This window comes from Dermacentor variabilis, chromosome 4 (assembly GCF_050947875.1).
Source record: "Dermacentor variabilis isolate Ectoservices chromosome 4, ASM5094787v1, whole genome shotgun sequence".
Taxonomy (NCBI): Eukaryota; Metazoa; Arthropoda; class Arachnida; order Ixodida; family Ixodidae; genus Dermacentor; species Dermacentor variabilis.
In genome coordinates this window covers 132752033-132775767 of record NC_134571.1, presented here as the reverse complement: position 1 = coordinate 132775767, position 23735 = coordinate 132752033, and the positions used below count along the sequence as shown (strand labels likewise).

Below are 23735 nucleotides of genomic sequence, written 5' to 3'. Positions count from 1 at the left end.
CAGGCGATAACATGCAAGAAGAATCGGAAGACCAGTGGCAGGCTCTGCTGATGACGCAATACCCTGACAATCAGCTACGGTTGGTGAACAGGGCTCAGGCGGCGGTAGCGAGCCATGGCTACCTGGACTGAGGAGACCACCCACCTTTGGGCTCAAGAAGCCTGGTCTAGCAATAAAGTTCATTTCTCTGTCTCTCTCTGTCATAGACTTTTACGAACATAGACAGACAAAAGGCGAGTACAAGTGGCGCTACACAGTAGACAAACATAGTATGGACGTATGCAGAGTTCCAAACGCGTACACGAACGAGGCCGCGATGCGGTCTAAAATGAGTAAGCGTAAAAACGATCCAGACCCACATTTGAAATCACGCACACATGGAGACACTAGTCATAAGCATGCATTAGCACACAAGCCACAAGAAAATGAGTCAGACATGCATAATTGCAAGCACACAGGACTTCAAATAATGAAAGTGGTTTGTCGTTCAATACTCTATCCTGTGCGGCACCTAGTGCACATTAGGCAACCTTGCGTCTTCGAAGAAATACTCAATAATGTTCAATGCTGCTTGCTAGGTGTGTGTGTGCGTGTTTTGACCGTCATAATCATCATCATCATCATCATCGTCGTCACCTGCCCGGCTGCGCCCACTACAGTGCAAAGGCCTCTGCCGTAGTTCTCTAACTACCCCGGTCATGTGCTAATTCTGGCGATGTTGTCCCAGCAAACTTCTTATTCAAATCCGCCCACCTAACTTTCTACCACACCCTGTTACGCTTCCCTTCTCTTGGAATCCAGTCCGTAACCCTTAACGACCATCGGTTATCTTCCATCCTCATTACATGACCTGTTCATGCCCAGTAATGTTTCTTGATTTCGACTAAGATGTCATTAACTCGCGTTTATTCCATCACCCAATCTGATCTCTTCTTATCCCCCTTAATGCTACACCCATCACTTTTCTTTCCATAGCTACTTGCGTCATCCTCAATATAAGTAAAACACTTTTCGCAAGCATCCAGGTTTATGCCCCGTAGGTGAGTACTGGTAAAACACAGCTGGTTATACACTTTTCTCTTGAGGGATGATAGTAACCTTCTGTTCATGACCTCAGCATGCCGGCCAAACCCACCCCAGCCCATTCTTATTCTTCTGAATATTTCATTCTCATTATCCGAATCTGCGGTCACTACCTGCCCTACGCTGATGTATTCCCTTACCATGTCCAGTGCCTCGCTACCAATCGTAAACAGCTGTTCGCTTCCGAGATTGTTAAACATTACTTTAGTTTTCTGCCGATTATTCTTTAGACGCACCCTTCTGCTTTGTCTGTCCAGGTCAGTGAGCATTCATTGCAATTCTTCCCCTGAGTTACTAAGCACACCAATATCATCAGCGAATCGCATGTTACTAAGGTATTCTCAGGTAACTCTTATCCCCAATTCTTCCCAATCCAGGTCTCTGAATACCTCCTGTAAACACGCTGTGAATAGCATTGGAGAGATTGTATCTCCCTGCCTGACGCCTTTCTTTATTGGGATTTTATTGCTTTCTTTATGGAGGACTGCGGTGGCTGTGGAGCCGCTATAGATATCCTCCAATATTTTTACATACGGCTCGTCTACACCCTGATTCCGTAATGCCTCCATGGCTGCCGAGGTTTCGACTGAATCAAACGCTTTCTCGTAATCAATGAAAGCTATATATAAGGGTTGTTTATATTCCGCACATTTCTCTATCACCTGATTGATAATGTCAATATGGTCTATTGTTGAGTAGCCGTTACGGAATCCTGCCTGGTCCTTTGGTTCACGGAAGTCTAAGGTGTTCCCGATTCTATTTGCAATTACCTTAGTAAATACTTTGTAGGCAACGGACAGTAAGCTGAGCGGTCTATAATTTTTCAAGTCTTTGGGGTCTCCTTTCTTCTGGATTAAGATTATTGTCGTTTTTCCAAGATTCCGGTACGCTCGAGGTGATGAGGCATTTCGTATACAGGGTGGCCAGTTTTTCTAGACCAATCTGCCCACCTTCCTTCAACAAATCTGCTGTTACCTATCCTCCCCAGCTGCCTTCCCCCTTTGCATATCTCCCACGGCTTTCTTTACTTCTTCGGGCGTTACTTGTGGGACTTCAATTTACCCTAGGCTATTCCCTCTTCCATTATTGTCGTGGGTGCCGCTGGTAATGTATTAATCTCTATAGAACTCCTCAACCACTTGAACTATCTCATCCGTATTAGTAATGACATTGCCGGCTTTGTCTCTTAACGCATAGATCTAATTCTTGCCTATTCCTAGTTTCTTCTTCACTGCTTTTAGGCTTCCTTCGTTCCTGAGAGCACGTTCAATTCTATCCATATTGTACTTCCTTATGTCAGCTGTCTTACGCTTGTTGATTAACTTAGAAAGTTCTGCCAGTTCTATTCTAGCTGTAGGGCTATAGGCTTTCATACATTGGCGTTTCTTATTCAGATCTTTCGTCTCGTGCGATAGCTTACTGGTATCCTGTCTAACGAAGTCACCACCGACTTCTATTTCACACACCATAATTATACCCATAAAATTGTCATTCATTGCTTGAACACTAAGGTCCTCTTCCTGAGTTAAAGACGAGTATCTGTTCTGCAGCTTGATCTGCAATTCCTCTATTTTCCCTTTTACCGCTACCTCCTTGATCGGCTTCTTATGTACAAGTTTCTTCCGTTCCCTCCTCAAATCTAGGCTAATTCGAGTTCCTGCCATCCTATGGTCACTGCAGCGCACCTTGCCCAGCACATCCACATTTTGTATGATGTCAGGGTTAGCGCATATTATAACGTTTGTTTCATTTCTAGTCTCGCCATTTGGGCTCCTCCACATCCACTTTTGGTTATCGCGCTTGCGGAGGAAGGTATTAATTCTTCTCAAGTTATTGCGTTCTGCAAACTCTAATAACTCTCCCCTGCTATTCCTTTAACATATGCCATATTCCCCCACTGACATGTCTCCAGCCTGCTTCTTGCCTACCCTGGCATTGAAGTCGCCCATCAGTATAGTGTATTTCGTTTTCACTTTAACCATCTCCGATTCCGCGTCTTCATAGAAGCTTTCGACTTTTGATCGTCAAGGGCATGGTAATCTTCAAGTGAGGAATGTCATTTAGCATCAATTGCGTCTAGCCTTTTTACTTGCTGTACACTATGAATAGCCTGTGTGGTGCAATCGAGGAAGAGATAGGCACAATCGCATTATCCTTGCCACCGGAACAGGCAGTAGAAGACGGCTGTTTTGTGCGATACAGGAAATGTTTTCTGCAGGCTGTTCCAAGGCGGAGTTCACGAATAGTTGCTGTAGACTTCTGGAAAGGTCAACATTTAATTAATATTTAAGATGCGGGCCCGCTTGGTAGAGGATACTTACCAAAGCATTTGATCACACGAAATCTATATGGTGCGAAAACGCATTCTGACTACAGCTCGATAACACGCCGAAGACGAAAATAGATATGCATGCCCTTTCTTAAATTTCTTACAGCAGCCCTACTGACTCTGGCAATAGTGGACATATTTGAAAGTCTTTCAATACTGATCTAATAGGCCGAATGCTGCTAATATGTTCTTAAATATCCCAGTACTTGATGCTAATATGTTCTGCAGCTTTTTGCTCAGGAGAAAATACTGGTCTGCCACAATGTCTAGGGTAGTTCAAGGGTGGATTAAGACATTGCTTTGCTTTTTAAAGCTACCGCTTAGCTTATTTCTTTCCATCGCAGGGTGTGCTTTTAGAACAATCTAGAAAGTACCTAGCTCTACGTTTTCATATTTGCAGACAATATTCAAGGCAAAGCAGGGTGTCGCATATGTCGATTTTGCCAGTTTTATTTGTAATCATCAATTGCTTAGCATTGTCGCAGGTAGATTTTTTTTTACGAAGTGGTGGTTGTTGACCTAATGAACGCACTACATGTCTGCAGAATAACTAAGAATACGATAATGGAAGTATGTTTTTTCCCGTGAAGCATGCACTGTGCTATAGATGCTTATTTAAATAAATGTGGTGGGGCTAGTTGGTAAGCGATCACAGTTGTAGTGCGCGAAAATTTAAAAGGGAAACGACGGATAGACCGCACGAGTGTTGACTTGTTTGTAAAAGGTATCGTCTAGCCGTTTGCGTATTGTTGTTGTTTTTGTTTGGGCTCGTGCTGATAATGGTGCAGCAGCCAGGCTTAGCTTAGCCCACTTGGCCGGCAATCGTTCCTCTTCAGCATCTCATACGTTGATAGCAAGGGTGCGTCACCCGACATTGATCAACTTCGTGCACCGAGGAAAAGCAAACAACAGTCGCAGAAGTCTCTTCCCGGTGACTGTAGGCCCTTCGGAAAGACAGCGCCTTCGAAGCTCGCTCGCGGGAAACCATTAGATAGTAATTCGTCGGAATGATGATATAGAGAGTGTAGCTCACCAAACGCTGCCAACCCAACATGTACTTACGTATTGTGCTACATTGTCCAGCCAACCTAACTGAAATACGGAACTCGGCGAGAAATAATAAAGTATATTTGCCTGTGTTTACCTGCACAATAGCGAAAATTGTGTCTTCTGCCAAGGATTGACGGCCATCAGTTTATGTGTCTGCACGTTTACATACATACATGTGCTACTTGTAATAACGTTCTTATATCAGTAGATTTAAATTTTCTTCTTACTACCGCGGTTACGTGCAAAACAGCATGTACCCTAGTGTATAGGTATTGCTATTAGAGTGATAGCTGCAGACATTGTGTACTGCTTTCAACAGCGGATGAGACAAGCTATGCGAAAGCAGGCACGTGTCATACTATAACGCACTCTGTACTGCAAACTCGTCGTCGCAAGAAATTTCTTTATGAATAATGTCCAGTCGATATGTATCTATTGACAAAGAAATACTTCAATGATACTGTGGCAAAAGGTCTGACAATGCAAAGTGGCGAAATCAGCATAATGAACATTTAGTTCAATACTTCCGTCTTATGGCGATATTCGAATTTGAAGACCTCCTGATATGTTCCAATAGAGGTCGCGTAATATTCAGTAAAAAGTCCAATTCCGTTACAAGCAGAGGAATGCTGTTGCCGATGATTCTATCTCTTTACTGCGAGCGGTGCGATACTTAATTATGACTTGACGGAATAGAACACGACAGCAGGAAGTCCACTTAAGCAGTTTTTTTTCGGCTCAAACTTCATCTGGTGATACACAGCCGCGACATAACATATTATCACAAATATATCGCTAAATAGAAATACAAGGAAAGCAGATTATCAGCTCACTCTCCAGACAAGTTGTGCTGGCCAGTCCAGTAGGCGTAATGGGGAGTTATACCCCAACTTATGATGTCGTGCCATGTCCGATTCAATTCTTGAATGAATACGAACGCGTTCTCCGTTATATTCACAGTGACAGTGGCAGCTGGAAAGAAACGAAAACTTTAATATTAGTTTTTTGTTCTATATTGTTATAACTGGGGGATCTCGTTCAGCGATGCGCATGAGGAAAATGCATTCGTTCTGACTCAGTGTTGGATATGGAAAAGTCTTTTATGTAGCAACTCTTTCGTTATGAGATTAGAAAGCAAATACCCGAGCAGCCGCTAATACATTCGCTGTCATCAAAGTTACGTTGTTGCCCACGCCATAAAGGCACCAAACATTTTAGGAAAAAGAAATGAACCTGTGTGTGCGCCCTTACCCCTGTCTGCACGTTACAGATTCTACCTGACTGACCAAAACCAGCCGTGGTTGCTCATTGTCTATGGTGTTGGGCTGCTAAGTACGAGGTCGCGGGATCGAATCCCGGCTACGGCGGCCGCATTTCGATGGGGCGAAATGCGAAAACACCCGTGTACTTAGACTTTAGGTGCACGTTAAAGAACCCCAGGTGGTCGAAATTTCCGAAGTCCTCCACTACGGCGTGCCTCATAATCACAAAGTGGTTTTGGCACGTAAAACCCCATATTTTAATTTTTTTGACTGACCAAAAGAAATTACTGTGTGTGGCTACTCGCAATGACCCTAAGCGTTCCAGAGAAAGGAAACGCCCCTGCGCGTGACACATTAACTGATTTCACGCAGAAATTTGGGCTAGTTGGTGTTGATGCAGTTGCTGCGACATAGTTATTAACGCGAACAAGATTAATGGAAAAAAAGTCGGGACAGGACACTGACGCTCTGTCCTGTCCAACCTTTTTATCATTACTCTTGTTCGAGCTAGGAGCTACGTCACACAAACTAATTTCCTTTGCTATTGTGCGTGTGAAGATCGGAGGCCGACAGAGTGAGTTTCCTCTGAGTTCCTATGAGATTACTCTGTACCAATGCCCAATCAACGGAAAGATGTGGCCTCAAAAAGGACAGGGGTGACATAGATGAACATTTATGTGGCAAGAACGACCACCCTGCCCTGCCCTTTTGAAGAATGTCATTGCTAGCAACATTAAGCCACTGTCTTGTCGTGGGTCAGCACTTACATGTGCCATTTGGTAGATAATAAATTGATTCGAGCTAGTGCAAGCAATATTGCAATTCTCTATGCGCACTCTGCTGATATTACTGATATATCTGAAAGATTTACTTTAAGCATGAAATGCTTTTAGCTCCAATTGTCGGCGACTTGCAAGTGAACTCGAGCCGAAAGCCGCTACCGTTATCCGTGACCTTAAACGAGTACATACGGGCAAGTTGCGAGAACAAAACGAGATCATCTGGGCAACCAATAAAAACTTAAGAAAATGCAGTCGTTCGCCCCAAACATTTTGTGAAGGCCTGCATTACATACGCTAGTTACTGCCCTAACAAGTTGCTGTAATATTGCTTCCGAGTTCTTGCTAATGTTTGTTCACAATATCACTCAAGGTGTAACTTCTAGCGAGCTGAAGTTTTGTTTGTCATTTCCAATAGGGCGACGTTAAAAAAGCAGCTATAGCGCACCCTACACTTCATTGTTATCTTTTGGCCTGAGTGCTATGTTGAACACCAGCGGTTCTGCGGTGTGGGTATTGCCTCGCCTCGAGAGATGGCACGACGCAGCGTCACGCCTGCCTCATGCGCCTAAACCCGCCACGGCGGCTTAGTGGTTATGGTGGGGCGCTGCGAAGCACGAGGTCGCAGCGGAAGCATTTTGATAGTGGTTAAATGCATAAACGTCCCTGGTCCCATGCATTGCCGGCAGGTTAAAGAGGGCTTGGTGGTCAAAATTAATCCGGAGTCCCGCACTACGACGTGCCTCATCAAGAAATCGTGGTTTTGGCACGTGAAACCTCACATTTGTTGACGGAAAAGTAGTTAGCGCAGAGTTTTCAAGAAAGTAAACGCAAGCAAGGCAGATGCCAGTTGCAGCTGCGGGAACGAAATGAGGCCCGAAGGAGGTGAATAATTTTTAAAGTGTAATATTGATTAGGCCTGTCCTACAGCATCAGTCGTTCAGCAGCTGTCACAGTCTTTGAGCTTGATATACACACACAGACACACAACACATCGACATACACACGTGCGTACGTGCATGCGTGCGCGCGCGCCCACGGAGTGGGGAAAAATGCCTCAAAAATATCGCAGATCCTGCCTCCATAAACTGCCAAGACGTTTCTTCTTGGAAAGGCATCAGGGGGGCTGCTGACATCACGGAAACTGCTATAACAGAAATAAGATGGTTGCTTACTCGCCATAGTGGGCCGGGCTGTGTGTAAAGACCACGGCACTAAATGCGGCGTACCATGCGTAATGCATACCTTGCGTAACAGCAAACCACAATTTACAGTCTCTGGAGAAGATGAAGCCGCACCACAACTTTGATTCGTTTGGCGGTTTCAGAAGCCATTCTGAATATTTAATATTTGCACTAATCAGCGTCTTCTTATACACTGAAGTACATCACCACCTTATTCAGCTACCACAAGTAACGACGACCTCTTACACCTTTCTGTTTCTTTCATATCCTTCAAACGAGCCTTCAGGTGATAAGACATTTTGCAACTAAATGAACGATGTATCTCGCAGATGGGGTCCGTCACTTATGTGCTCTTGTAGTGAATGTATTGATCTGTTACATACAGAGATAAAGGTCTAGAGACCGCGGTAAGACGACAAAGGAAAGGAAGTTTTCGTTTCTTTTATCGGTATCGTGTACGGAGCAGCTCCTCTAATGCACTGCATTTGTCGAACAGGGGCTAGAAGACTGTGCATAACCTGTACGGGGATACGTAACCCGCACGCCTAGGATGCAAAGTAAAAAAAAGTTGGCATACATGTGATTTCTAGGTTTTCTCCTGACTTACTAGTAGGGAAGTCTGGTTAAAACGAACCAACACTGTTATTGAAACAAGAATGTCACAAGGACAAGCAAGCATACACTTATGTGCACCGGCGGTAGTGACTGTATGACTGCGGCATACAGTTTCTAAGTGGAATTTTGCATGTTTGATTTCCATCCGCGTCTGGCGTGGAATCAAAAAAAGAAAAACAAACAACGCTTGTGTACGGCTCTGTGGTCGCTCTTGAAATAATCGTGGTTAGTCAAAATTGTTTCTGAGCCGTCCTTCAGAACAACAGAGTAGCTCAACATCGAGTCATCAGGAACTTACTTACCTTGTTGCGCTAAGGTGGTTGGCGCCAAGTGTGTCGAAGCCGAAACGTTGGCAGGCTTTGCTTGACGCGTAATATTGTCAGCGGATCCACCTGGTGGGTGTCATGAAATGCATTGACGTCCGAAAGCGAACGTTTGTGCAATGACAGGAAAAGAATTAGACGCTATACGATCCCTGACACATCGAAACAAGTGCGTATATTAGGTACGTCGGCTACATTGAGCGTCAATTAGAGCTTAATTAGCCGTAAGACTAGGAGCTGTGCAAAATTAGAAATGATGAAGCAAACGCTTGTGTACGTGCTTAATACAATGTTTACTTGAAGCAGTTCCGCACAAGCGACTGTCATCTCTCGAAATTTACATGGTTGCGTAGGATCACAGAATGGGGATTGACTGAACCTTGAAATGGAAATTTAAAGGCGACACGCTAAAGACCGCCCGATGGTGTTTCAAACTTCGCATCAGAATGTTTTCTACATCAAGCACATTTTAAATATTGCACTCAATGAAGGTAACATAACAAATAATCTATCTTAACTTCCATATCATAGATTTTTACTCTCTTAACTATGTACTGCGACCACATCATGTTCTTATTTAAAAAAAATGTTTTCAAACGTTTCTCAAAAATTATTGCAAGAATATGATGACTAACGGAGTACAACTGAGTTGCAAACAATATTTGCATCCGCTTTCACAGTTGTAATGTAGGGCGAGAATTTCATTGGACGTTATTCAGTAAAACAAAGTTACCATAAACAAAGAATTAAAGTGACGCAAGGACCGGCAACGGCATTCCTACTTGATTTCGGTGGCATTGAATTTACCATTTACTGTTGTGCCAAGGGTTCCATTCTCTAATAAAAAAGCTAAATGCGAATAAAGGGTACGTCCAGCTTTTCGCTGCTCACCTCTTCAGTTGGGCAGCCTAGACCAGCAATAAATCTATGTGCACTCGATAGCTATGACCCTTGATTTGTTCGTACCGTTCACTCCGTTCGCTTGCGGTTCTTTAACATGTTTGCGCGCAGGCCGTTGAATATTTCAGATTATGAACTGGTTTGAAGACGATGATATCATTAGCGATCTATGAATACACCTATTCTCTCTATATTGACACACGCACATTGCTTATCATTTGTTTATCATGTCTCCGTGGACCGCTGCTCACCAGCTAACAAGTTAAACTTCCGGTTTGAGGTAAGGTCGGCCTTGCATGGGTTGTAAATTTTTCGGATGTTAGCGTTGATTGTATAATTTGCCCGTGTTGTCGCAGAACATTCATTAATCAGACCACCTGCATGGCGCGAATAGGTTTGTACTTTATGGAAGCTACGTGGGCACAATGCGATTAAATTAGAACCTTCGACTAAATCATGCGTGAGTTGCGTACACGTTTGATCCGCCGATAAGATTTGGACTAACCACCTTCGTGTCTGTCGCTGTCGTTATGCCCAAGTGTAACTTCTTTTTGTGGGCACAGGTTCGCGTAGTAAGGAGCTAGCTCTGTGACTCGACGTTCTGCCAAAGTGTAACTCTTTGCCGTCACCACAACGGGATGATATGAGGGGATCAGCTTTTCATTTCCGATTATAGCACCCGCCTTAGCAATTAGGTGCCAGTGTTGCGAGGCCGGCTACGGTTGCGCAATCGCTTTAGGCAACCGAAAACTTCTCATTGCACCCTAGTGCTGTAAGTATGTTCTAGTGAGGGAAGCGCGAAAATCATTCGTGGCATGACTTACTTTAAGCAGGCACTGTCGTTTATTTTCATTATGTCAATGAGTCACGCTAAAATGTTATGCTTTAGCATTGTATGTTCTGGTTTGGAAATGATATTAGGCTTAGCGTTCTAGATGCGAAATAATTCAGAAATATTTTCAGCTTGGTCCATGGTCAGCATTAGCCGCATATTTCATATACACTACGGTAGGAATCCTTCATCGGGCCATAGCACACGTGATCACACCACCAAATCAGCCGCAATTTTCAGCGTTGCTATGTCGTAATCAGCTTTCCCATTTATTTGGAAACAATCTCCGGTTGATGGTCTTCTAGGTGTGTGCACTATGGAGCCATTGCTTTTTGCTAATCTAAACTAGAATATCACTTTTCGACTTTTCCTTGTATTCCCGTTTTATCTCTTAAATTTAGGCTCATAACTTCTACTCTTGTCGCTAGTAGCGTGGCTATCAGTTTGATCTCACACGCATGGTTGCGCTCCAATTTTGAGCTCTTTTGGTCAGTCTTGAAAAAACCCAATGATTTATTTCTTATTTTTTCTATGATATCTGTATTTTAGTCACTACATCTCAGGTCTGTCAAATACTATGGTAATTATCGTCTAAAGTGTATGTCTCCTGATTAATTTAGCGAAGCATAAACCATGTAAGTAAGCACTAAGCACGAGATTTAGATTTCTGGCTATCACACGGCCATATACTCGCGCACAACTTTCTCTAGCTATATAGAGATATCTATGCAGGCAAAGCGCGTACAAGTGAGAGAGGTTATGAAGAGAGTCCCGCGTTTTATTAGACGTAAGGTTAGGCTGAGGAAGAGAAAACATGAGGGCCTTAATAGAAACAGTTAAATAAGACAGAACACACCACATAGTCTAAACGTTTACTTATTTTGCAACATTTCCGTTTAGCATTTTGAAAAATGCGGAAGCGTCGCACGTGAAAGCTGCTTCGAATCAGCGTGTGCTCTGAACAACCAAAAGCATTGTCAACGCTGCCGGACTGCTTCGACCAGAAACACATCTGCAGAAGCTCTGCCCTCGTAGCTCTCCCTTCATAGCCGCAGAAAGTTGTCAGCAAGTATAACTGCTATCATTGTATAAAGTAAACAAGTTTTTTTTAATTAGTATGATTTCTTTTCAGGCCTTCGTTGTGGAATGTATGCACTTAACCAGCCTGCAAAAGTATAATACAATAAACCGTACACCCGACCAACCACGGTGGCCTAGCGGCTATGGTGCTCGGCTACTAAACAGGAGGCCACTAGATCGAATCGCGACCATGACTGTCGCATTTCGATGGGGACAAAATGCGAAAATACCCATGTACTTAGATTTAGGTGCACCTTAAGAAAACCCAGGCAGCCCAAATTATTCCGGTGTCCCTCACTATGGCCTACCTTATAATCAGACCGTGATTCTGGGCATGTAAAACCCCATATTTTATTAAGTAAACAATGCACCGGCTGCCACTGGGACGTATAAACGCCGCAAATAGAAAAAATAATGCGCCCAATTTAGCTCCTTCTGTAATAGATTGACGCAAAGCTTTGCCTGGCGTTTGCGAAGAAAGAACGAGAGAGAAGATTAGTGTGCAAACGCCGTGAGGTCAACTGGAAGACATTCTTGCTTGCTGCGTTGCACTAGGGCATGGGGAAATGAAAGACAAGAAGAAAACAGGAAATATTGACACGTGTACTTATCTTTATCGGGCAGCCACGTTGCGCCGCCAAAGAAATGTAATCGCACAGCGTGCGACGCGCCTACATGTATCCGAAATTTCTGGAAAGTTATCGATGCTTCTATCCGCTGTCTGTTGTCGCCGAACGTTATGTTATCTTATTTCATCACCTGACGCGAATGGTGTCGAACTTTGTGGAAGGCACGCGGGTCCGAACGATTAGCCTGGAACATTCGACGACTGTTCTATAAAAGCCGACGCGCTTGACCCGCTGATCAGATTTACGACGATCGCCGACGATGTTCGCTGCTATAGAAGCCTTAGAAGACGCCGTCAGAACTTGTTTTCAGAACAGGGAATCGACCTTGACAACGTGGGACCTGTTCCGTAGCGGCTTCCTGCGCAACTTTACAAGCGTCGTGCGCAAGGAAAGGGCTGAAGCTACGCTGGACGCCCGAGTGCAGCTACCAAACGAGAACGTTGCCATCATTACGGAAGAAATGAGCCGTTTCTTCCGCCACGCCGACCCGGATATGGCCGAGGAGAAGAAAGTCCGCCTACTGATGCGTGGTGTAAAGGAGGAACTTTTCGCCGGAATGGTAAGAAGCCCACGGAACACCGTCGAAGAGTTTCTTCGTGAGGCGACGAACATTGAGAAGACACTCGAGATCCGAAACTGTCAATTCGATCGCCTCGCCAACACTACAAACTACGCCGGGGTTCAATCACTGGCTACCGACGATCTACGTGAGACTATCAGAGCGGTCGTACGGGAGGAGCTGCAGAAGTTCTACCCAAGGACGCAGTCCCAAGTGGATCCAATCGCTGAAATCGTCAAAGAAGAGGTTCAGCGATCGCTTGGAGTCCCTGAGGTGCAACCACGATCACCGCAACCTCAGTCGGAAGCGATGACCTACGCCGCCGTCGCCCGCCGTCAAGGTCCCCCTCCGCGACAACGCCAGGGCCCTGTAACGCGGCAATTCCGTCGTCCACCGCCGCCGCTGCCAGCACGCCCACCCGTCGCCTAGCGCAGCTACGCGAGGAAGGCGGACATTTGGCGAGCCCCCGACCACCGCCCGCTCTGCTGCCACTGCGGCGAAGCCGGCCATGTATACCGCCGATGCCCACACCGCAATCTGGGATTGCGAAGGCTCGCCGTCGATGCACCGCGCCCTCGGGAAGGTGAACGCCCTCGTGACATCGCAGACTACCTCGCCGCTACTCAGTGGAGCAATCGACGACCGTCCCGTTCACCGTCACCAGGCCGCTACCTGTCGCCGCAGTGCCGACCATACACTGGCCCAGCCCGGGGCCGGTCAGTGAGCCCATATCCGGAAAACTAAAAGCAGCAACCGATGGAGGTGCGGTTGCTGTTCGCCGAACTGACGAAGATCCTCCGCCGCTGCCGAAGACGCCGAAGAAACTACCTCGACGACATAACGACACGCCGTCGACCCGACTAAGTGTGAAAGCAAAGAATAAGACGACGAAAGACGACCTGACGACGTCCCATATCTGCCACAAGTCAACGCGACACAGCCGTGATCCGACGCGAAGACCTAACTGTAACGCAAGACAAAGAACCACGACCTCGACGTGCTTCTTGACGGCCACGCAGTCACCGCTTTAGTGGACACAGGAGCGGATTACTCCGTCATGAGTGGACCCATCGCCGCTCAGTTGCAGAAGGTAAAACTGCATGGAAAGGCCTTCAAATTCGGACCGCTGGAGGACACCTCATCACGCCGACTGGAATCTGCACGGCAAGATTAACCATTCATGACCGGAGTTACCCTGCTACCTTCGTTATCCTCCAACAGTGTTCACGAGACGTCATTCTCAGTATGGACTTCCTGGACCAACACGGCGCAATCATCAACCTAAGTCGAAGTCAATCACGCTGTCGGAAGATAAAGCGATGCCGCCGGAGAGCCCTCGTAGTCACCACGCCTTGAGTGTGCTCGAAGATCAAGTCAGCATCCCGCCTCGCTTCAGCATTGTTATTTCGGCCGGCACCGAAAGACACGCTGACGTAGAAGGCGTCATCGAAAGCGACCAACGTCTACTGCTCGACCGTAAAATTTGCGTCGCAAGAGGGATCGCTCGACTGCACTGAGGAAACACGAAAGTTTTGCTGACAAACTTCAGCCGGGAGTTCAAGCACATCAACAAGGGCACGACGATTGCGTACATCAAGGAAATTTTGGAAACCAGTTACGCGTTTGTCCTCTCGGATCCCGCCGCATCTACCCCGACGACCATGGTTCCCGAACCAGACTAAGACACTAATCCAAGTCTCCGCGTGGTTAAGCAACAGAAGCCGAGAAGTCTGCTCCGACGATACAAAGGCTGCTTTTCGACGCCATCGAGGATTCGACAAACACCAGTCGCCGAGCATCGCATAATCACCGAGGAGTGCGCTCGACCACTCCGCCAGAGCCCTTACCGAGTTTCGCCGCGAGAACGTAAAGCTATAAGAGAACAAGTCGACGAAATGCTGCGCGACGACATCATCCAGCCGTCCAAAAGCCCGTGGGCATCCCCCGTTGTCCTGGTGAAGAAAAAGGACCGAACCCTACGTTTCTGCGTCGATTATCGTCGTCTGAACAAGATCACGAGGAACGACGTATACCCCCTCCCACGGATAGACGACGCATTGGATCGGCTCCACAACCCTAAATATTTCTCATCGGAGGACCTGAAGTCTGGCTATTGGCAAATAGAAGTCGACGAAAGAGATCGCGAAAAGACCGCCTTCATCACCCCAGACGGCTTCTACGAGTTCAAGGTTATGTCATTCGGACTGTGCTCGGCGCCTGCAACGTTCCAACGCGTGATGGACACGGTTTTAGCAGGATTTAAGTGGCAGACCTGTCTCGTTTACTTGGATGACGTCGTTGTCATCGCCGGAAATTTCGACGATCACCTTAGGCGGCTTGCAACAGTACTAGAGGCCATCAAGTCATCAGGGCTTACTCTGAAGCCAGAAAAGTGCCGCTTCGCTTACGATGAGCTTCTGTTCCAAGGCCACGTCATCAGCAAGTCTGGAGTCCACCCCGACCCCCAGAAGACAGCTGCCATTGCAAAGTTCCCGCAGCCCATCGACAAGAAGGCAGTGCGTAGATTTCTTGGCATGTGTGCCTACTACAGGCGATTTGTCAAGGACTTTTCACGCATCGCTGAGCCGCTGACAAAGCTAACTAAATGTGACGTCGAGTTCAAGTGGGAAACGCCGCAGGCCGACGCATTTCAAGAACTCAAACGACGCATGCAGTTGCCGCCCGTGCTTGCGCACTTCGACGAGCACGCCGATACCGAAATACACACTGACGCCAGTAGCCTAGGCCTCGGTGCCGTCCTAGTCGAGAGAAAAGATGGACATGAACACGTGATAGCTTACGCTAGCCGGTCGTTGTCAAAAGCGGAAGGTAATTATTCTACAACCGAAAAGGAATGCCTCGCCATCGTTTGGGCTACAGTGAAATTTCGCCCTTACCTCTATACCATTCCATTCAAAGTGGTCAGCGACCATCACGCGTTGTGTTGGATAGCTAACTTAAAGGACCCTTCAGGACTGCGGGCACGGTGGAGCCTCAGACTACAAGAATGCGACATCACTGTAACATACAAGTCCGAACGAAAACACTCAGATGCCGATTGCCTATCACGCGCCTCCATTGACCCGCCGCCGCAAGATGACAAGGATGACGAAGCCTTCCTTGGCATAATAAGCGCGGAAGACTTCGCGGAACAACAACGAGGGGGCCCGGAGCTAAAAGCCCTTGTGGAGTATTTGGAAGGGCACACCGACGTTGTCCCTAGGGCATTTAAGCGTGGATTATCTTCGTTCACGCTTCAAAACAACCTACTCGTGAAGAAGAACTTCTCAGCAGTCCGCGCGAACTACCTTCTTGTTCCGTCGGCGCTGCGTCCAGAAGTACTGCGCGCCCTGCATGACGATGCGACCGCTGGGCACCTGGGTTTCTCCCGGACGCTGTCGAGGTTACAAGAAAAGTATTACTGGCCTCACCTAACCGCCGATGTCGCCCGTTACGTCAAGACATGCCAAGACTGTCAGCGACGCAAGACACCACCGACAAGGCCAGCGGGATTACTACAGCCGATCAAGCCTCCTCACCGACCTTTTCAGCAGATCGGCATGGACTTGTTAGGACCGTTTCCGACATCAACATCCGGAAATCAGTGCATCGTCGTGGCGACTGACTATCTCCCCGCTTCGCTGTAACTAAAGCTCAACCGAAAGGCAGCGCAGCCGAAGTGGCGAAATTTTTCGTCGACAACATCCTGCTGCGACATGGTGCTCCAGAAGTCGTCATCACCGACAGAGGAACGGATTATACAGCAGAGCTCACGCAAGCCATTCTGAAATACAGCCAGACAAGTCACAGGAGGACAACTGCCTCCCATCGACAGAAGAATGGTCTCACGGAGCGCCTGAACAAGACCCTCGCCGACATGCTAGCAATGTACGTCGACGTCGAGCACTAAACGTGGGATGCGATCCTGCATTCGTGTACAACACGGCCGTGCAAGAAACAACACAGACCACGCCATTTAAACTGGTTTACGGCAGAAACCCGACGACGACGCTCGACGCCATGCTGCCGCACGTCACTGACGAGGAAAATCTTGACGTCGCTACCTATCTCCAGCGCGCCGAAGAAGCCCGACAGCTCGCCCGCCTGCGAATCAAGAACCAGCAGAGGGCCGACAGCCGACACTACAACCTCCGACGACGCTTCGTCGAGTACCAGCCCGGTGACCGCGTTTGGGTTTGGACCCCTATAGGCCAACCCCTATACGCCGACGCACAACGTGGACCTGAAATAGTCCACGTTGTGCGACTCAAGCCGTACTGCCAGCGTTAATGAACTTTGGGGCTTCGCGTAACGGACCTTTGCACTTTGTTTCTTTTCGTTGTTTTGTTACTTGTGCTTAATAAGTGTCCTTTTGTGTTTCGCTCTCTTATATTTGTAGCATCGGGACGGTTCTTTTTAAGAGGGAGGTATTGACACGTGTACTTATCTTTATCGGGCAACCACGTTTCGCCGCCTAACAAATGTATTCCAATCGCGTGGGACGCGCCTACATGTATCCGAAGTTTCTGGAAAGGTATCGATGCTTCTATCCGCTGTCTGTTGTCGCCGAACCTTATGTTATCTGATTTCATCACCTGACGCGAATGGTGTATCACTTTGTGGAAGGCACGCGGGTCCGAACGATTAGTCTGGAACATTCGAGGACTGTTCTATAAAAGCCGACGCGCTTGACCCGCTGATCAGATTTCCGACGATCGCCGACAGTGTTCGCCGCTATCGTTGTGCTATAAGTCTAGCCTGTTTTTGTGGGCGTAGGTACGCCCAATAAAAGCTAGTTTTGTATTCCACCGCATTGCTGTTTTCTTCACCGTCACTACCACGTGACAATATAAAGCAAAGGCTCGAAAAAATAGAAGAGGTGGGGAACGTTCGTGAGGACAGTATTTTCTCTCTTGGGTCAATGGAACAAAAAAGAAAAAGAAAACTTCAAGAGTGCCTTCGCCGACTTGTGATGTGACGACTTTGTAGGCCAGACTTCCAGGGCTGCCTGCTCTGAAAGCCGCCGGTCGTCAAGACAGGCCAGTGTTATCGCGAATGACTCTCTGTGCGCGCTGTATCGGGGAGATGGGCTAAGAGCCTGTAGAATTCATTCCTTCATTCTACTGTTGTCGCACGTAGCTCTATCTTCCGTTTTGATGAGGAGAGCAAAGGAAGAACGCTGTTATTGTTAAGCAGCCATTTGCAAGAAAAGCCTCGCTCAACAAAGAGTTCCAGTGCTCAATCGGGTGATTTACAAGGATAAAGACGATGGCAGGATGACAAGGGAAGGACGACGAAATTGGGAAGACGAGAGAACGAAGACAATGAAATGAAAACGCTGGTTTGATGGTGAGGGCATGGTGACAATAGGATGACGAAGACGGTATGAAGATGGCCGCTGACGACGTCGGCACGACTACTTAGGATGGCGATGATACAATCATGGTGACGACATGACGACAATGAGGCGACGACGCTAGAATGACGGCAAAGGGATGAAAAAGCTGGAATGACGACGACGGCATTTAGCTGATGAAATGACTACGTGGCGTGACGGTAACAGTACAACTGTGAACGATTGACGATGTATGTGCGACAATTTCACACTGTCCACCATAATATTGCAACGAAAGAATGACGACGGCATGACGACTACTAGCATGACGACCCACTAGCATGACGACAACTGCATGATTACAACGAGAAAGCGACATAGCAAAAAAATTGCGGAAATGACATAAACGCAATGGAAAGACAACCATGGGTTGATGATGACGGCGTGCTTGTGTTGGAGCGCACGTTCAACCATACATGTGTTACCTGCCTTCCTGGTCCGCCACATTTCGCACTATATACGGTGCAGTTGATCATGCAAAATCGTCCCAGCACGCACTATATGCGGTCCTGGCCAATCTTTTGCGGTCCTGGCCAAACGGATACTGTCCTGGCCAAATATATTGGTGCTGGCCAATCCGCACCCGCAATGGTGAGGAGAAATAACAAAAAAATGTTTCATTTTAAAACTGGCAGAACTATTGCTGGCCCGTAGTGCCGGGCGAACTCCGCAATAACAAACATGTCAGAGAACCAACACAAAAAAGAAAAAGGAAAGAAGCCGATGGTACAAGGGTTACGACACAATCGTTGACGCCCACTATGAGTTTAACACTTAAAACTCGGATAGAGTACAATGCAAAGTAGGCAACCTCTTGGCGTTGCATCCTGCGTTGCATCACTGCATGATTTTAATGAGGATCCAAAACTGTGTGAGACATGTTTCTTCATTTTGGGCTCATCGAAAAGTCGCCGCTGCAGAATTCAATGTAACATGCAGGGTCCCCTGCTACAGAGCAAAAAAGTTCCGTGTTGCTTTCAATTGTTGCAGTTGCTGTTGCTTTAAATTACCCCTTTGTGTGCGGAACATTGAATCCGGTGGCAATTGCTACAATCTTCTGAGCGAAAAGCATTCTTTATTAACAGCAATCGCTTTTTGGTGCAAATGAAACAGGGCGTGAACTTTACAACTTTATGACTTTTCGTAAAGAAATGCTGTATTACATTCAAGCGTCTAATGAAGTCAATATTGTGATGCACAGTAACACATTTCGTTTATTTCTCTCTTTTATACAGATAGTCGTCGCCCAAGGTGAGTTCTCTGTGTGTGCGTGTGTGTGCGTGTGTGTCCGTGTGTGTGTGCGCGCGTGTGTGCGTGTGTTTGCGTGCGTGTGTGCGTGCGTGCGTGCGTGCGTGCGCGGAGGGGGGAGACAAATGCCTCAAAAAATATCGCAGATCTTGCCTCCATAAACTGCAATGACGTTTCATTTTGGAAAGGCATCAGGGGGGTTGCTCACATCACGGAAACTGCTATAGCAAAAATAATATGGTTGCTTACGGGCCATAGTGGGCCGGGCTGTGGTAAAGACCACGGCACTAAATGCGGCGCACCATGCGTACTGCATAACTTGCGTAATAGCAAACCACAATTTACAGTATCTGCAGAAGATGACTCCGCACCACAAGTTTGATTCGTTTGGCGGTTTCAGAAATCATTCCGAACATTTAATATTTGTACTAATCAGCGTCTTCTTATAAACTGAAGTACATCACCAACTTATTCAGCTCCCACTAGTAACGATGACCTCTTACACCTTTCTGTTTCTTTCATATCCTTCAAACGAGGCTTCAAGTGATAAGACATTTTGCACCTAAATGAACGATGTATGTCGCAGACGGGGTCCGTCACTTATGTGCTCTTGTAGTGAATGTATCGATCACGTACATACAGGGATAAAGGTCTAGAGATGGCGGTAACATGGCAAAGGAAAAAAGTTTTCATTTCTTCTACCACTGTCGTGTACGGAGCAGCTCCTGTAATGCACTGAGTTTGTCGAACAGGGCCTCGAAGACTGAACATTAATTGTACAGGGATATGTAACCTGCACGCTTACGATGCGAAGTAAAAAAAAAGCCGCTGTACATGTGATTTCTAGGTTTTCTCCAGACTTACAAGTAGGGCAGCGTGGTTAAAACAAACCAACAGTGTTATTGAAACAAGAATGTCACAGGCACAAGCAAGAATGCACTTATGTGCACCGGCGGTAGTGATTGTATGACTGCGGCATACAGCTTCTGAGTGGAATTTGGCATCTTTGATTTCCATACGCGTCTGGCTTGTTAGTATGGAGACGGAATAAAAAAATAAAAAAAAACAACGCTTGTGTACGGCTCTGTGGTTGCGCTTGAAATAATTGTGATTAGTCAAAATTATTTCTGAGCCGTCCTTCAGAACAACAGAGTAGCTAGACATGGAGTCATCAGGAACTTACTTACCTTGTTGGGCTAAGATGGCTGGCGCCGAGTGTGTTGAAGTCGAAACGTTGGCAGGTTTTGCTTGACGCGTAATATTGTCAGCGGATCCACCTGGTGGGTGTCATGAAATGCATAGATGTCCGAAAGCGATCATTTTTGCAATGACAGGAAAAGAATTAGATGCTATACGATCCCTGATACATCAAAACAGGTGCGTACATTAGGTACGTCAGCTACATTAGGCGTAAATTAGAGCTCAATTAGCAGTAACATTAGGAGCTGTGCATAATAAGAAATGATGTAGCAAGCGCTTGTGTACGTGCTAAATACAATGTTTACTTGACGCAGTTCTGCTCAAGCGACTGTCATCTCTCGACATTTAGATGGTTGCGTAGGATCAGAGAATGGGGATCGATTGGACCTTGAAATAGAAATTTAAAAGCGACACGCTAAAGACAGCACGATCGTATTTCAAACTTTACATCAGATTGTTTTCTAGCTCAGGCACATTTTAAGTACTGCTCTCAATGACGGTAACATGAAAAATGATCTATCTTAACTTCCGAGTCATAGATTTTTACTCTATTAACTATGTACTGTGATCATACCATGTTTTATTTTTAAAAAACAATGTTTTCAAACGTTTCTTAAAAATTATGGCAAGCATATGAAAGCTAACGGAGTACAACTGAGTTGCAAACAATATTTGCACCCGCTGTCACAGTAGTAATGTGGGGGCGAGAATTTTATTGGACGTTATTCAGTAAAACAAAGTTACCATAAACAAAGTATTAAAGTGACGCAAGGACCGGCAACGGCATTCCTACTTGATTTCGGTGGCATTGAATTTACCATTTACTGTTGTGCCAAGGGTTCCATTCTCTAATAAAAAAGCGAAATGCGAGTAAAGGATACGTCCAGTTTTTCGCTGCTCACCTCTTGAGTTGGGCAGCCTAGACCAGCAATAAATCTATGTGCACTCGATAGCTATGACCCTTGATTTCAGATTATGAACTGGTATGAACGCGATGATATCATTAGCGATCTATGAATGCACCTATTCTCTCTATATTGACACACGCACATTGCTTATCATTTGTTTATCATTTCTCCGTGGACCGCTGCTCACCAGCTAACAAGTTAAACTTACCGTTTGAGGAAAGGTGGGCCTTGCATCCATTGTAAATTTTTCGGATGCTAGCGTTGATTGTATAATTTTCCCGTGTTGTCGCAGAACATTCATTAATAGACCGCCTGCATGGCGCGAATAGGGTTGTACTTTATGGAAGTTACGTGGGCACAATGCGATTAAGTTAGAACTTTCGACTAAATCATGCGTGAGTTGCGCACACGTTTGATCCGCCGATAAGATATGGACTAACGACCTTCGGGTCTGTCGCTGTCGTTATGCCCAAGTGTAACTTCTTTTTGTGGGCACAGGTTCGCGTAGTAAAGAGCTAGCTCTGTGACTCGACGTTCTGCCAAAGTGTAAATCTTTGCCGTCACGACAACGGGATAATATGAGGGGATCAGCTTTTTATTTCAGATTTTAGCAACCGCCTTAGGAATTGGGTACCAGTGTTGCGAGGCCGGCTACGGTTCTGCAATCGCTTTAGGCAACCGAAAACTTCCCATTGCACCCTAGTGCTGTAAGTATCTTCTAGTGAGGGAAGCGCGAAAATCATTCGTGGCATGACTTATTTTAAGCCGGCACTGCCATTTAATTTCATTCTGTCAGTGAGTCACGCTAAATGTTATGCTTAAGCATTGTATGTTCTGGTTTGAAAATGATATTCGGCTTAGCGTTCTAGATATGAAAGAATTCAGAAATATTTTCAGCTTGCGGTCCATGGTCGGCATTAGCCGCCTATTTTATATCCACAACGGTAGGAATGCTGCGTCATCCTACGCAATTACGTGATCACACCACCAAATCAACTGCAATTTTCAGCGTTCCTATGTCGTAATCAGCGTTCGCCTTTATTTGGAAACAATCTCCCCCTGATGGACTTCTAGCTGTGTGCCCTATGCAGCCATTGCTTTTTGTTAATCTAAACTAGAATATCACGTTTCGACTTTTCTATGTATTCCCGTTTTATCTCTTAAATTTAGGCTCATAACTTCTACTCTTCTCGCTAGTAGCGTGGCTGTCAGGTTGATCTCACCCGCTGGTTGCGCTCCAATTTTGAGCTGTTTTGGTTAGTCTTGGAAGAATGCAATGAACACTTTCTTATTTTTTCTGTGATATCTGTATTTTAGTAACTACATCTCAGGTCTGTGAAAAACAGTGGTAATTATCGTCTAAAGTGTATGTCTCCTGAATAATTTAGCGAAGCATAAACCATGGAAGTAAGCACTAAGCACGAACGGGCTATCATACGGCCATATACTCGCGGACAACTTTCTGTAGCTATAAAGAGATATCTATGCAGGCAAAGCGCGTACAAGTGAGAGCGGTTATGAAGAGAGTCCCGCGTTTTATTCCACGTTAGGTTAGGCTGGGGAAGAGAAAACATCAGGGCCTTATTAGCAACAATTAAATAACACAGGACACACCACTGAGTCTAAGTGTTTACTTTTTTTTGCAACTTTTCTATTTAGCGTCTTGGAAAACGCGGAAGCGTCGCACGTGAAAGATGCGTCGATTCAGCGTGTGTTCTGAGCAACCAAAAGCACTGTCAATGCTGCCGGACTGCTTGGAGCAGTAAGACATGTGCCGAAGCTCTTCCCTCGTAGCTCTCCCTTCATAGCCGCAGAAAGTTGTCAGCAAGTATAACTGCTATCATTGTATAAAATAAACAAGTTTCCTTTAAAATAATATGATTTCTTTTCAGGCCTTCATTGAGGAGTATACTCACTTAGCCAGCGTGCAAAAGTAGAATACAATAAACGCTAGACCCCTCCCACCGCGGTGTCCTAGCAGCTATGGTGTTCGACCGCTTAACACGAGGTCACTAGGTCGAATCGCGACCATGCCTGTCGCATTTCGATGGGGACGAAATGCGAAAATACCCATGTACTTAGATTTAGGTGCACCTTAAGAAAACCCAGGCGGCCCAAATTATTCCGGTGTCCCACACTACGGCGGGCCTTATAATCAGACCTTGATTTTGGGTATGTAAAAGCCCATATTTTATGAAGTAAACGATGCACCGCTGCCACTGGGACGTATAAACGCCGCAAGAAGAAAAAAAAATAATGCGCCAAATATACCTCCTGCTGCAATAGATTGACGCGAAGCTTTACCTGGCGTTTGTGAAGAAATAACGAGAGAGAATATTACGGTGCCAAATGCAGTGAG

General features: G+C 46.1%; 1 protein-coding gene across 1 annotated transcript in view; it reads right to left on the bottom strand.

Moving 5' to 3' along the window:
- LOC142577949 (uncharacterized) overlaps positions 1-23735 on the bottom strand; it is a 65998-nt gene that overhangs the window by 8579 nt on the left and 33684 nt on the right. The window contains exons 6-8 of the mRNA XM_075687386.1: positions 20456-20545; positions 8605-8694; positions 5296-5434 (exon numbers count right to left, since the gene is read on the bottom strand). Coding sequence (XP_075543501.1) covers positions 5296-5434; positions 8605-8694; positions 20456-20545 — 319 coding nt within the window. The remainder of the gene's footprint in view (positions 1-5295; positions 5435-8604; positions 8695-20455; positions 20546-23735) is intronic.